Genomic DNA, 15,626 nt, shown 5'->3' on the forward strand with positions numbered 1-15,626 from the left:
AGCTACTAACAGTTACCTTACACCTCAAGTGTAATGGCACCTGATGTTCTGGTTTCATTACCCATCTTTATATCGGCTTCAGATCTTGGATCATACCATTGCGACATCCAGTTGCTAACCTAAAAGTGGTTCATGGGGAGTCCCACAGGTCTGTATGAGTCTGTATGACCTTTGTTTTGACAATAAATGATTTAAATTTAAGATTCTTATTTTGAAAATCCTGCTGCACAAACAGGATGTGCTGTTCTATTTAATGCTGCGTGGTGCTCCTAAGTACCGTGTCAATATTAGTCAGAACTATTTGGCTCCTGAAGATGTGTTGACATATTAACAATAATAATTGCTAATGTAATAATTCCAGGGAGAGTCAGTTGCCAGTCGCCAAGGGGAACAGTTAACAACGTCCTGTTAAAACCAGCACCAGTTGTCCTTCAATTGGCCTGAAGTGGTCCAGGCCTGTTGTGCAAAGTGCGCGATCACAGCAAAGTTCTCTAGCGTCATGTGTAATAATAAAGTTCTCTGGTCTCTGCAGGCGACTGACTTCACCTCGCTGAGCTAAGCTGGACTGAGCCGCGTCCACACACCAAAGGTAAACGGCATGGTGACACTTTTTTTATCCTGCTGATAATGTTTGGGGCTCAGAGTCATGTTCCTGTTGATACGCTCCGACGCCACACTCACCTGGCTATTGCAAAATGTATGACCGGTTTTGACAATGATTGTTGCACAGGGTTTTTCTTTTCTTTTTTTTTTTTTTTCATTTGACTACTTTTTGATTTAATACTAATAACTGATTATAATATATAAATCGACTGTCTCAATTGGTACTGATATTTATTATCACATTTTTCTGTGTCATATGCTTTTATTTTGCTCTCATATACCTTAATGTAAAAGCCTTTACTTTTGAGTAGTTATTTCACAACTTCTCGTGACATATTATTTTTATTAAAGGCCATTATTTGGGATGGAATATTCTATTTAAGTGTTTGACTAGATGTATTCACTTTTTGTATACTATCATTTTAGGTTTTACTTTTACATACTGACATGCATCCTTATTTTCAATTGACTTCAGAATTTATTATAAGCAACGTTAACAAAAAGCATATTAAAATGACATACATTTGTTATAAATAAGCGTGACTGTCTGACCTATATCTGAAAATGTATTGGGAAATAAAGCTATAGTTCCAATATTGTCTCAACAATATTTAATGGGGAAAAAAACGTTTGGTACTTGCTGTAGTGTCTTTTCCTACAGTTTCCATATATATATATATATATATATATATATATATATATATATATATTGTGGGGGGAAGAGTGCAGTGTGTGGTTTGTGACTACACACATTGTTGGGTGTTGCCCTGTTATCATGGATTTTGCCGTGAGTTTGGCGGCCAACGCAGCTGCCGCAGTCAGGCTCATGTACATTTATAAATACACTGGCTCTATATATACGGGTGATTTTCGGGGCGGCTGGTTTTACTGGTGCGGCTCAACTTTCTCATGTTTTATTGTAAGTGGCAGGCTCTGGTCGTCTGTTGCAAGGTGAAGAAGTAAACGGGCTAAACTGGGAGGTGAGTTAAGCTGCAGCATTAGTGGAGCAGCCTCCACCTCCACTCTATTGTTGTCTGTGTTAAGAGAGTCACTTTCACTGGAACTGAGAACGCTGGCAGTTTAGTTCAGTAGATAAATGTATGAACGGACTGGCCGAGGGACACTGTTTAATCTCTGATCTGATCGGCCAATTCCTCCAGAGCTCCACCAGGAGCATGGACTCCTTTTGGCTGGAGGTGCAACAATATTTTCCTTAACAGGTTGATCCAAATAAAGAGCTGTGTATCGGCAGGTATCTTACGATATGATACGTCTCCCGATACAGGAGTGATGCCGGATCCTGTTTGGTGTGACCTGGCACCAGCTGTGACCATAATTATGATTCTTAAATTTGCGAATAATGTTTGTCTTTCGGCACAGAGTTGTACTGTATGTAGTAGACCTAGTAGCCCTATGTAGTGACCTATATGTGTTAGATTTTTGGGGACTCTTTTTGGATGCTGATGTTGCGCCTGTGCTGTTTATTGGTTAAAGTAAAATAAACGTTTTGAGCTGGGCTTAATTTGGTTGCCCAATTTTATTTTATTTGATGTCTGAAGTATTCTGCGACTCCCGCTCGGACCATGGGATCATCTGTTCTTACACCGCTCCCTTCAACATTAACCCTCATGGTGCCTCAGGTCTGATTTGATATTCTTGGCTCCCCCAGTGGTGGCTGTGTAATTCAGGGCCCCTTCTCTCATCCATCACGAGGGTCCACATAAAACGCTCAGCTTGTGTACAAGATTAAAAAAAAACAGCAACCGTGGCACCACATTGCTCTAAATAAAAACCCGATCCTCCCGTGGAAATAACTTCCTGTTTCCTTTTGTTTGTTTCTATTTGGAGCAAAAATAGATGCCTGCATTCATTTGTTCTGTCCCCGAAACGTGGCCCGCGCCTCTGTGTGATTCAGGATCGTGTTACACGGCAGCAGCTGAGGACCCCGGGGAGCCACGAGGGCTTCTGGCACCAACTCGCAAACACAAAGAGCCGCATCACATGCATACATTAAGCCTGCGCTGCTGGTGAGGTACATGCTCCTCTGCGGCTGATCGTGATTTAATGTGGCGCTAAAGCTGCTGCAGGTTCACAAAGAGCTTCTGGGTCGTCGGACGTTCCAGACCCATTTGTCGAGTTTTTTTTTACAGTCCATGTTGGTGGAAAAATAGAAGAAGAAGAATAGAAGAATTATTGATCAAATTGCATTCAATTTTCCTCACCCAACATTATTAGTATATTAACTATGCTATTGCATTTAATAACAGTTGATCTCTAGCCACGACCCAGTGGTACTTGGAGCGTGTATTTCCAGCTGTTTTCTGATGTCGGAGTGACAAATTAACAACCATAAACATGCACCACTGACAATGAAAACTCAAGCATTCGCAAAACATAAACAAAGCAAATCAAATAAACCAAAAAACATTCTTCCTGACAAAAAAAAATATAAATACATATAACACATTCAGAGTTTAAAAAAAGCAAAACTGCTTCTTATATACAGTACATAAAATAAAAGAACACAAACACATGAACAGATATAAAATAAGTAAAAACACCTATAATGAAAAAGTAATTCACTGAGTGAAGAATTTCCTGTGTATTTTTAGTGGACTGTGACCTGTTTCTGGCATGAATAAGCAGGCCCCCTGTCAACAAGAAAATGTATTTCTCTTTGTACTTACATTGAAGAATGAAGCCCCTCCTGCCTAAATGACATCATCTCATCTGATCGGAGGAAGCAGGAGAACATGAGCCAACTCTGGCTGCCTCAATTCTCCCCAAATCATTATTCTCCCTTCCTGAGCAGGGAACCTACAGGAAATGATGTAACCCCTGGTGAAGGTCTCGGGGGAAGTGAGATCATTGTTGCAGAACATGAGGGGCGGCTCCCTAATGTGCGGAGTATCCTGTGTGTCTTCCAAATTTCTCCCTGACACTGGAGTTTTCTTGAAATAAATCCCATTGTTTTTGACCTAGAATGTGTGTGGCGCCCTCTAGATGGTTCCATGAAGAAATGTTTAGTGGGTTGGCTTAGATATTGATCCAAGGTGTAAGGGCCTCATCAGGATGGTGCTATGAAGTACAGTGGTACCTCGGTTCTCGACCACAATCCCTTCCAGAAGGCCGTTCGAGAAGCGATTTGTTCAAAATCCGAATCGATTTTTCCCATTACAATGAATGGAAAAAGAAATAATGCGTTCCAAGCCTTAAAAGCTCCAGCCTCGGAGGTGTGGAGAGCGAGCACCTCCCCTGTGACACTCTACCACGGTCCAGTGCGGAGACAGGAAAGGTTTTACACCTCAATATGAAGAAAACACAGTCAGTAAATGTAGCTAACGGGACACGTCTGCATACAGAGGCTGCGTTATACACAATAACAAAGCACGTCGTGGGTCAGCTGATCGGTCCGCGCACGTTATGTTCTTTCCGGCTTTTTTCGGGGGCGTTCGAGGTCTGGATTTTTGTTCGAAATCCAAAGCAAAAAAATCTAGAAATTTTTGTTCGAACTCCGATTTGTTCGAAGTCTGGGACGTACGAAAACCGAGGTACAACTGTACTTGGAATCACAGCTGCTGCAACTCAGATTGCTACCTCAAAATAGACCATTTCTGACAGCTACTGACCACTGCACACTGGAAGAGCTCTGAGTTTGTTTGAATCACTACTTGTCACTAGTTTTGCGTCATAAAAGTAATCTGCTGGACGTCGCTGTTTTCCAAATATATGATGAGGAGATCCACATGTGTGTTTTGGACTTGGGTCCAATTCTCTGGTTCTCAGCTTCTCTCCACAAAACCCATCTGAGGTCGAAAATTCGGTCCTGTATGTTTGTGGTCGTCCTGATATAGACGCGTGGGAACCGACTCCTCGGGTGATTCCACGTCGTGTTGTGGGAAAGCAGGGATGTCATGTACAGGGGGGCCACGTGTTGCTCAGGGGCTAAGTCAGCTGCAAAGTTGACCTGGGTCTCCAGGGAGTTGAACTTCAGACCTGATCAAGATATTCGGACCCTGGGAGTTACAGAGAAGCCCACATGGCTCTGAAAATAAATTGTGTAACCGTGTATGAGTTTTTCTCTCTGGCAGCTGCCTGAACCCTCAGTTGAGTAGTGTGAGGTGTTGGGAGGTCAAAGGTCATGTGGTGTCGACAATGCGATTCGGTGAAAGTGCTTCCAGCCAGAATTCTTTAAAGAAATTAATCTGAAACAAACCAACCTATTGCATAATTAATTACACTTTAAGAATATTTAAATGAAGCACAGTAAACAATTACCAGTGATTGCTTTTTGTTGTTTTTTATTGAAATGCAGTTTATAGATGAAAATCCTTTAATAATTCTTTATTTACTATGTAGAGTGGCTATAAAGTAACTGCAGTAACAAAAGATAAAAATGAACATTAACATTAACGCATAAATATGAAAATAAAGAACTTATTTATTTAATAACATTATTTTTTTTAATAAGTGAAGCACCTTTAAAAATGCCATGAAGAAAAATGGACTTCAGGAAGTTTTATGATGAGAATATGCTGAGAAATTACATTTTTAAAAACAAAAATGAAATTACTTTTCCCCCAAAGAATTAATTGCAATGAATTTAATGTTTAAATGTTGAATGGTCTTTATGTTCAGTCAATGTTCTTTACTCTTCTGATAATGCATCATCCTGTGAAGGCTCCTAAATTGAGCTTTAAATGCAACACTCTCTGCTTAAAAAGAGCCACGAGCCAAGCGAATCCTAAGTTGAAGCCTAAAATAACCGTGACAGTGACGGTAAGCTTTGTCTTCTCTCTTTTCCACTCCATTAGAGAAATGATCAAAGTGGAGATGTGCAATAGATGAGAGATCAGCGAGTGGGGAACTTAATAAGAAGGAGGGATGAGGGATGGGAGGATGATTGTACCCTTGCAGTCGTCTGACAGGAGGAGTGAAGCTGCTGCTGTTGCTGCAGAGTAATTACTGTTTACTTGGACACACGCACTTGCTGCCTCAGCGATCTGACCCAGCAGAGAGTGTGTTTCTCTGTGGTGCTGCGTTCAGGAGCAGCCAGGAACATGTTGACTGCAGGAACTTTCCTCCGCTGGTTTGTGTGCTGCCGCTCACTTGAGTTTCATTGTTGTTCTGAAGGTTTGTCAGGAAACTGGCTGACGTCAGCTCAGAATGTCCATTCAGAGTCAAAATTAGCTTTAAAGGTCAGTAATGCACGCGTCAGGAAAAGATTATGACCACCTGACTCCTGTTGTGCACGTTGATGTGCTGGAGCTTTAACTGAAATATGTTACTGAAACAAACACTTTTGTTGTTGAGACTATTTTGATGCCTCCCCGCACACTGTTTCCTGGTGCGCCCTGCGCCAAGTTCCACTTGTGTGTGAAATCACTTGACCCATAACATGTTGATATGTTTAACCTGAAGGGTCAGTTTCCATCAACACAGAATCCATTGACTTCTGGCCCCGCCCTCTCTGTCAGAAGTTTGTCTCCACTGTGACCCCAATTGTGTGAAAGATGTTGAGGTTCATCTGCGGTTCATATACGTATGTAAGTATGCACAGTTCACGCTGGATGCCTTGTTCTAGTGCCATATATTCACTTATGAATAAAACTATGATCATGAGAACTATTATCAATAGCAAAACACCACACTCGTCTCAAACGTATTTATTTATTTTAATTTGCATTTCTCTAGCTAAATATATATATATATATATATATATATAGTCTCACACACACACATACACACATGCTGGTATCTCTATTCTTTCTCATTGATATAATGCTTTCCCCTGCCTCTCACCCCAAACCTCACCAAAAAAAACAAATGGCTAACCTTAACCAGGACTCTGAACCAAACCTAAACCCAATTATAATGACCCAGTTATTTTGAAGTCTTCATCCTCAAATTGAGGCTTAACCTCATGGGGTCCAGCCAAAAGTCGGTCCCCACAAGCATAGTGTTTTATCAAGAGTTGGTCCCCACAAAGTAGGATAAACAAGCCCAAACACACATATTTAAAATTTGTGTTTCCAGTGAAAAGTACTTCCACTGAACAGACTGAATAAACTACATTGTGATCAGGTGAGAGGATTTTTTTTAAAAGCTTAGAACAGCCTGCCAAGATAACAACCAAGATGACAGTGAAAGTGCTCTTCTGCTCCTTCAGTCACAGACGTGGTTTTAGTGTGGAAAGATGAAGTCCATCCAAAAGCAGCACACGTGGAAACTACACTGCCGACTAGAACACTGCAAGCCTCACTCACCCACGAGAGAGTCCAGCCAACTGCTATAAACAAAATCTGCGGTCGACCTAAAACAAACCCAGACGTTGGCCCGGGCCTCGGCCCGACACCTACCACATGGTGAAGCGTCGTGCAGGATGATGGATCATCATCATCAAATATATCCATAAAGACTTCACGTCAAGGTGTAGAACATTACGGTGGAAGGTGTTGCTGTGTGTTGCAGTGCACTCGCCAAGCTCCTGCTGAGTCTGTTCGAGATGACTGCATGAATAATCATGTCATAAAACGGGCTTTATGGGAGATGAAACGCACACGTGTGCATACTTGTGAAGCTCACAGTACGTGTGAGCACGGACACAGACTTGTAGATGAGAACACTGAGAACATGCAGCCGCACCTCAGTGGGTGAATAGGATCTAAAAACGACATGCAAACAAACACACAGACATGCAGCGCAGTTCCTGCTGAAACACCTGTGAGTTGTGTTCAGTTTGGGTCAAACAATAAATGTGTTTTTCTGTCGAACTAATGATGTTTGTTTAGGTGTAATTGAAGGCTTGTTACAGGCTAATACAGGATTATAACATTTACATGGTCTTCTCCTGGTCAGTTCATTTCTCTATCCTAGAAAGTCCCAGATCCGGACCCTTCTGTGTGGGTCAGTAGATTTAGACTCACGTTTACATTTCAAGTACAGTTTAGTCTGTTTTGTTCCTCCTGTTTTAGAAGCTTCACCTCATGTATAGATCTGGCCAGCGGGGATAGAGGGTCATTTGTTTTGGGGTGTTGAAGCGGAGACGCTTGTTTGGAAGTGCAGCTGTGAGTGAGTTTTCACAAGCGGCCCAGTCTCTCTGCCGCGCAGCCGAAATGACAGACCGGACTAACCACAGGGGTCTAATTGTAGTGGCAGACCTGGAGTGTGTCGGTGTGTGTGCGCTCACTCCGCTCCACAGGGTGTTTGTAAGTGTGTCTGTGACGTGCTACTCTCTAATTTCACCTATGTTTTGGCTTCAAGAGATGCTATGGGGGGCGACAACCAGACTGGGGTCTGAAATAGCTCTGAGGGAGGAAGACTGAGGGAAGTAGTCATGGCTACACCCGAAAATCCAACTTCAAACGGATCATTTTGCTGTACAAAAGTTTTGCTTCACCGCATTGTGATCAGTACAGTGATGTTTGCTACTGGTGACGGAATCTGTGAAAGCTTTTCCACACAGCTGTTGGATTTCTGTCCTGAACTGCTTCGGTATAAATATTTACTCTGGTGTGTGTATCACGAGACGTGGTTGTTAATGTCGTCTGGAATAATAGTCACCACCAGTGGTGTTACATAAACTGTTAATACAGATGTGCTGGTGACGAATTCATAGTATTTATTCTGTCAGATTAGATTTAAGTAAAATAAACAACAAATAAAATATGATCGCCTCAATTTTTTTGTCATATAACTTGAACAACATGATCGTAGTTGTATGTCTTTTTTAAAATCACATTGTACACATTTGCTCATTTGCACATTCTAAACTGATCATTTTTATCTACCTCAGACAATCTGACGTGTGTACCGACGTTAAAAATGTCTGAGCAAGATTCGTCTGAGCCGAGAAAACGTTACTATTTTCCCTCAGTTGGTATTTATGGTTTCGAGAAATGGTTGTTGGGAGTCTGTTTCCAGATGTTTTATTAGAAACGAGTCCATCAACATGTCAGCTTTTAATCTTTATTACAGCTTTTAAACATTGAAGTGGTTCTTAAGTGGCTTACTGGAACTTTATAAAGCGCTTCTTTCCCGTGCAGCAGGATGTCTGACCTTTTGGCCCAGTTCATGTTGAATAAGATAGCGATTTGTATGAATTCATTTGTTGCACTACTCGGGGTTTGCCACTAGATGGAGCCGTTGCACCATGACGAAAACAAACCTGAATGTCTTTGCCTTTGTTTTCTTTACAGATGGATCAGTTATCGGATGAGGAGGTGGAGGTCAGGGAGGGTGAGGAGGATGAAGAAGAAGACAGTGACAAGGAAGACCAGGACCTCGATAAGATGTTTGGAGCCTGGCTGGGGGAGCTTGATAAACTCACACAGGTACCTGGGACGCTCCATTGTTGTGTTGAGCTGGCACATTGTTTAAAAATGTTTACTCGATCTGAAGTGGAATTTGCTTCTTTTGGTAATATAAGTGTGTGTATTTATCCTACTTTGTGGGGACCAATTCTTGACAACAACACTATCCTTGTGAAGACCCTATGACTTTATGGGGACATTTGGTGGGACCCCACGAGGTTAAGCTGCAATTTTAGGATGAAGATTTCAAAATAACTGGGTCATTACAATTGGATTTCGGTTTGTTTCAGAGTCCTGGTTAAGGTTGGCCATTTGTTTTGGCTGGCTAGGTTTCGGGTGAGAGGCTGGGGAAAGGGTTATGACAATGAGAAACCTCACAATATCCCCACAAGGATAGAAATACAACGGGTTTTGCTGTGATTATTCACACAAACTATATTTTAAATCAAACTTGATATGTGAAGTTTCAACTTGTGAAATGTTTCGTGGCTTTGTTTCCTGCAGAGTCTCGACGATGGTCGCCCCGAACCCCCTCCTCAGCAGAAAGCCCCCCTCAGACAGGAGACCAACATGGCCAACTTCTCCTACCGATTCTCCATCTACAACATCAACGGTCCGTCACTCACTGAAAACACATGATTTAGACTCTTCATAATGGTGTGTGTCTCCCTCATCTGTGTGCAGAGGCTTTAAATCAGGGGGAGAACGTAGATCTGGACGCCCTGATGGCTGACCTCTGTTCCATAGAACAGGAGCTCACCACCGTCAACGCAAAGCCACACGGTGCGAGCAGCATGGCCCGTCTGGGCCTGACAGACACCAAGGTAAACACTCAGGTTGATGATATAGTCAGCGGAGTCTTCATTCATGGATTACTTAGCTTCATTCAAGTAACTTTCATGGAGTTATAGTGACGGTTTTACTGCATTGTCTCGTTCAGATCCGGCAAAAGCCTCCTGCAGGTCGCAGTAGCCGGCAGCAGCCAGCAGGGGGCAGTGGTGGTGGGAGCAGTGGGGCCAGCAGTAGCAGCAGCAGCACCAGGGCTTCACCTGCTGGTACCATTAGAGCTGCCCCAGGGCATCATGGGAGGCCACCACTGGCTTCAAACTTTAGTCTGGATGACATCACAGCTCAGCTGGAGAAGGTGTGCTGCAACATTGACCTTCAAAACAACCAGGAAGCCTCATTGCATTAGGTTACTGGGGTCTGTATTCTCCTCATGACCTTCTGTTCTTCAGGCGTCCCTCAGCATGGACGAAGCTGCCCGTCAAACTTCCTCTCACTCGCTAAGCTCCGCCTCCTCTTCGGCTTCTGTCAGACGCCCTGGCTCCTCCCAACGGCAACATCGACGGACCGGATCAGTGGGCACTGTCAGCGAACATGAGGTGAACAGAAGCTTCATCTGGGAGTTCCACGAAATTATCGATAGAATTTTGAAATCCTGATCCCAAAGTTTTAAATGTGTCGTTTAGAGTGACAACAAACCTTTCTAAATATGGGAATACGTTCAATTTATCTTTCCAATTTTACTCTTCGCTGGGTTACATCTAGTGCTCTTCTTGGTTGCATCACTTTAAACTGAATAAAGCATCACATGCGATGAGTGTGTTCTTAGTGTGTAGTTATTTTGAAAGACAAACACTGCCAACTCAATCCGTATCATGAGGTTTGATGTTATCCATCTAAAATCACGTTACATTTTTGAATGCTTTTCTTCGGCAGGTCCGCACCATCGTCCACTCCTCGCGCTCCTCCATCACCTCCGCGTCTGGGATTTCTGTGAACTCCGCCTCGTCCATGGACTCACTGGACAGCGTCCTCCGTTCCGAAGAGTCTGAGAACCATCAGACTGTGGCTGCACCTCCTGCAGGGGGAGCTGGTCCAGGTCATGCAGAGGTACAAATCAACTGAATTTGATCCAAACACTGAGCCAATGATGGTCTGACAACAGCAGCACATGTCCTCCACACGCAATTATGCTGGCGTTTTTAAAAGGATTAGTCAGCGATTATGAGCTCGGGCCAATATAGGGATTTAGATTAAGGACGAAAATATCAGTTGATATGATAATGGAGTTATAGGTGGAGAGGTATCTAAAGGTTTGTTTAGATATAGTGTCATCACACCTCCTTCTTAAGTCACATAATTGATTTTTTTTTACAGTGGATGGACAAAAGAAAAACACGTTACGTTTCAAATAAATGTACTGAACCTGACATTTCTAAGATCTAGCGTTAGCTCAAGTGTGAGATAAGCGTCTAGTCGACATAGCTGCACGACACTGTGTCAGCTGAGGTAAGTAAATCCCTGTTTTCTCTATCGATGTTGGACTTACTGTAAGAGCAAGAAACAAAATCAAGATTTGACTTTCTTTTTTTTTCAAAATTAATGTCTTGTCACACTGTCGCATAAATCTAGCATAGCGTTTTTGTTACAGCTGGCTGCCTTTGATCTGTTCAGACACTTTGTCATTAGAAATATGGTGGAGTACCATTGTTTGTCAAACTACAAGCACAGGTGCTACAAAACATTGCAAATCTTGTTTGCAAAAACTCACAATCCAAGTTAGTTATACTTTGCGTCACTGAAAAACTGAGCTGGATCAGAAAACCATGGTTAGAAAAACAGACCGGCCACGATTGTTTTTCAACAATTGTTTTTCAAACAATCATTCACTCACTGGTATAGTGAGATAAATATTTTGTGGGATATTTCTCAGGTTATTGCCTTAAAAACCCAAGCTATTCCTTGATGCTAAACTAGCTATCTAGTGACACCTGTCAATGCTGTGTTTGTTGTTGTTTTTAGGCGAAGCATCAGTGCGGCTTTCATGTTTCACTCCCTGTTGTCATTAACTCTGTTTATGCTACTTAAATGTTCACGCAAGATCCTCGTAGAATCCAAACCTCAGTTCGACTGTCCCAGATTTCAAACCCAAAGAAAAGCCCCATCATAATCTCTGGTGAATCAGCTGTGACGGGGATAAAAAGCAGGGCAGCTCCAAACATGTAGCCGGGTTTTGTTTTCACTCCGTTGTTCCCTTTCATAATCACTCCCTGACCTTTTTCACTGCTCCAAATACTTTCTATTTTGGCGGCTGTGGAATCAGCGATGAAGCAAGCCACTGAAGCGGCGTCCAAGAATGTCTGGTCAGAAGATCGGAATGAAAGAGGGCCACTCTTTGATCCAGTAGAGGGGGGACGTATCAGGAGTGCAAATGGTGATGCTGCTCTGATGCTTACGACGTCAAGTACAGTGGCTCTGTTGAGTTTATTAAGAGGCTGAAGGAGACAATAAATAAAGGAGGAAGTGCTGCGCTGATTCTTGCCCTGAGCGCTCGTTCCCACGAGTTCAGCTCATTAAAAAGTGCTGCAGTTTGAGTCTCACTCTCGCGCTCCTTCTTCTCAGGGAATATTAAGGTCAGGAAAAAATAGACACAACTCCACACAAAATAAAAACCTCGCCAACCATAGATTGTGAAAGATGCTTTTCGCATAAGAGAGCTGCCGGAGCTGCAGTAGGAAGCAGGGGTTTGACCTGATGGCGGCCTCAGCAACGTCAGAGATCCATAGCATCTGTCTGCTCTCCATTGCTCGGGTCCAGATAAGGTCGACACACACATGCTGTCTTGGACGTGGCTGGTGAGATCTTGGTCAGAGGGGAAATCTGGTTGTAATCATGTGTGTGTGTGTGTGTGTGTTGGTGTGTGTGTGACCTAAATATTATTTTTAAGCTGCAGTTATCAAGAGCAAACTAATGCTTTCTATAAAATGACTTCTAGTGATTGAATCTCAGATACAGGATCCGCTTTGATCCAGAACTCAATGTTAAAAATAATCTGTCCATCAGAGTGGAACTGCTACGAGAGGGTAACACCATTTTTTTTTTTCATAAAATACTATCGGATTACCTCAGACGAGCCCTTTGATGTAGGTTTTCGAGAGACTGTCATGGTTGAGCCCAAACAGGCCGCATTATAAACCATACAGTATTTGTCAGGAAAGTAAATACTGATAGTGATAATTTTGGAAAAAAGGTGTAAAAAATGTGTAAAATTATTTGGATTTAACATATTATTATATTATTATTTAATTGTTTAAAAGTGTACAATTTAAATGAAGTTTAGGAAGTAAAATCACTTTTTTATTTTTTTTTTAATTTTATAATTTTTATTATTTATTTCTTTTTGAATTTTTTTTTTTTTATTAAATGTATACCACTTGGTTTAAGAAAAATAAAATGAAATCAAATTAACATGTATCTATTATTTATTAGTTAATGACTATATTTGACTTCTTCTGAGTGAATCACGTCACATATTTCTGCTCCATCGTCTTCAGTTCGTATTTAATTTTGCAATGGCGTCTCCCCCACAGGTCTCAATCCTTGCTCCTCTGTCAATGATTTATCTGATCTGCTTCACCTCACAGCTTCTCTGCTCAGCAGCGCAGTCACCGTGGCTCACTCTGACTCTCTGTGTCTCCTAAAAGCACTCGTACCTGGACAAAGAGACCTCTCTGATTCTGAGAAACATTGCAGGGAAACCTTCACACCTGCTGACTAAGGTGACGCACCTTCACTTTCCTCTTCCTGTCACCTGTCTGCACTTCCTGTTGCATGGTAGTAGTGCTTCAACTGCCTCCTCTGCTTCTCATCTCCTCTTATGTTGATCAAAGTGTCTCAATTTATGAGCTATTTGTCACGACTAACTGGTTAAATCTCTGGTAATTGAGTTTGTCACGTCCATGGCTGCAAGGCTGAGGGGCAGGACAAGTGTCTGATATGTTTACAAACGTATGTAGCATGAACTGTCTTCACATGACCTCAAGTGTCTGGGTGAACAGAGAACATATTTACTGAGTATATATGTGTTATAACTGGTGCAGTATATTTAAGCATCCATTAACTAGTCCTTCTTTGAGTCGATTTTTAATTCAGAAATGTCAACACACAAGACAAATTTTGAAAACATACTTGATATGTTCAAAATATGAAACATATTTCAGCTGTTTCTGTCTTGTGTGGGCATGGATCTTTGTGAAATGTAAATGGTGGTTTAAGGCGTTACAATCGCACAAGCATCATTAAAGGCTGAATTATTTTGATTTCATGTGTACTTTATATATATTATGCCTATGGATCAGTTCTTGTGTGATTGTGTGTCTTTGTGTTCGCTTTATTGTGTGTGTCAACTGCTCTGTGTCTGATTTCAGCACCTGCAAGTGTAGATGAGGATGGAGTTTTGTAGAAGAGGTAGTTCCACTTGGAGTATTGAAATAGTCAAATTTATATTTGACTATAGTTGAGTGTGACTCTTATTAAATGTTGGCCCTTGGGAACCGAAGTGATGGTCAACATGAGCGTATAGTTTTGGGGATTGTGAACCGTGGACAGCTGTTCTTGACTGGCTTTGGTGAGTGTGTTTGGAGTGGAGCCAGTGTTGGTAATGGAGCTTAGCATTCGCCGCTCGCCAACTGATCAATGCAGATAATTGGACAAACTGGCCTTTTAATTGTTGTTGTCGTGTGTTAGCAGCTTAGCTCCCGCTACCAATCCAACTTAAATGTCTGTCTGCACTCCAGGAACGTGACTGTTGGAGGAGTGGCGGCCCAGAGTTGCCTCTTTTTAGTCTATATGTCGCAGTGATGTGCCGTCACGAGATGCATTTACTTCCATGTACGTTTGCATGAAGTAAGAAGTTCAGCTGTTAATCCTCTTTGATGGAGGATGCAAGTACGGACATACAGTACGTGGAGCGATGCAGCTGCTGGCAGTGTGGTGCTTTAAGTATTTATGATGACAACTCACACACACACACACACACACACACACACACACACACACACACAGAGTTCGACTTCGATTAACAGCTTCACGTAATCGGCTTCTCTGATGTGTCGATTTGCTCACCAGACTTGATTAATCGGCAGCATATTAGGGCCTTTAAAGATTAGAAAAACACAGAATACAAATCTCCAATTTTACACTTGCAAATGTGCGACATCATGGAGAGCACTTTTTTAGAAGACCCCATAAACGTGTGGTGAGCAGCCAAGTGAAACGCCTCTATTCCAGGTGTCATGGTGCAAAAGTTGTACAATAACCTGGAAAAAAAGTCAACAGTCAAGCCTATTTTGCTCTTATATATCTATCTATATATATATATTATATATACATACATGTCCCAACAAAACAAAAACATAGACTGTGGTGGTCGGTATCAGTTATCCTTAGGTCAAAAAGTTGCACAAGGTTTACGCAGCTTAAGTGCTGCAGTGGAAATTTAAAAAATGGTTTATATACATGTGTATATATATATACTATTAAAAAACATAATGAAAATAATTAAATATTTCTTTTGTACTTTTTTCCGGCTTGTGTACATGTTATACTTTCACATAAACATGTGCCCAGCTGACACCATTTTTGTTTTCCCCCTTTAATTCACAACCACTGGGACTTGCTTTATCGACTTCCTGTGGCTTTAATATGCCTCAGTACATTTAAGCTTTAGGAGGAAGCTGGATTTTGAGTCATGGCTCACAATTGGCACCAACATTAGTCTGAGCCCACTTGATCTGAATTAAGTGAATCAAGTCCGATTATTGTCTGATCGGCCGTGACTCACTACTTGGTCCGGACCCTGCTGTGATGATGTGGAGCGCTGCTCACCACCAGTCTCCGTGGCTCTGACATGTTCCTCGGCGCTGA

The 15,626-nt window shown here is 42.0% G+C and overlaps 1 protein-coding gene across 1 annotated transcript in view; it reads left to right on the forward strand.

The window, feature by feature from the left end:
- Positions 1–15,626, forward strand: part of raph1a (Ras association (RalGDS/AF-6) and pleckstrin homology domains 1a) — a 43,496-nt gene that overhangs the window by 15,959 nt on the left and 11,911 nt on the right. Inside the window, exons 2-9 of the mRNA XM_053876714.1 lie at positions 533–589; positions 8,802–8,936; positions 9,420–9,528; positions 9,600–9,739; positions 9,856–10,059; positions 10,154–10,300; positions 10,638–10,811; positions 13,406–13,480. Coding sequence (XP_053732689.1) covers positions 8,802–8,936; positions 9,420–9,528; positions 9,600–9,739; positions 9,856–10,059; positions 10,154–10,300; positions 10,638–10,811; positions 13,406–13,480 — 984 coding nt within the window. The 5' untranslated portion in view covers positions 533–589. The remainder of the gene's footprint in view (positions 1–532; positions 590–8,801; positions 8,937–9,419; positions 9,529–9,599; positions 9,740–9,855; positions 10,060–10,153; positions 10,301–10,637; positions 10,812–13,405; positions 13,481–15,626) is intronic.

This window comes from Synchiropus splendidus, chromosome 10 (genome assembly GCF_027744825.2).
Source record: "Synchiropus splendidus isolate RoL2022-P1 chromosome 10, RoL_Sspl_1.0, whole genome shotgun sequence".
Taxonomy (NCBI): domain Eukaryota; kingdom Metazoa; phylum Chordata; class Actinopteri; order Syngnathiformes; family Callionymidae; genus Synchiropus; species Synchiropus splendidus.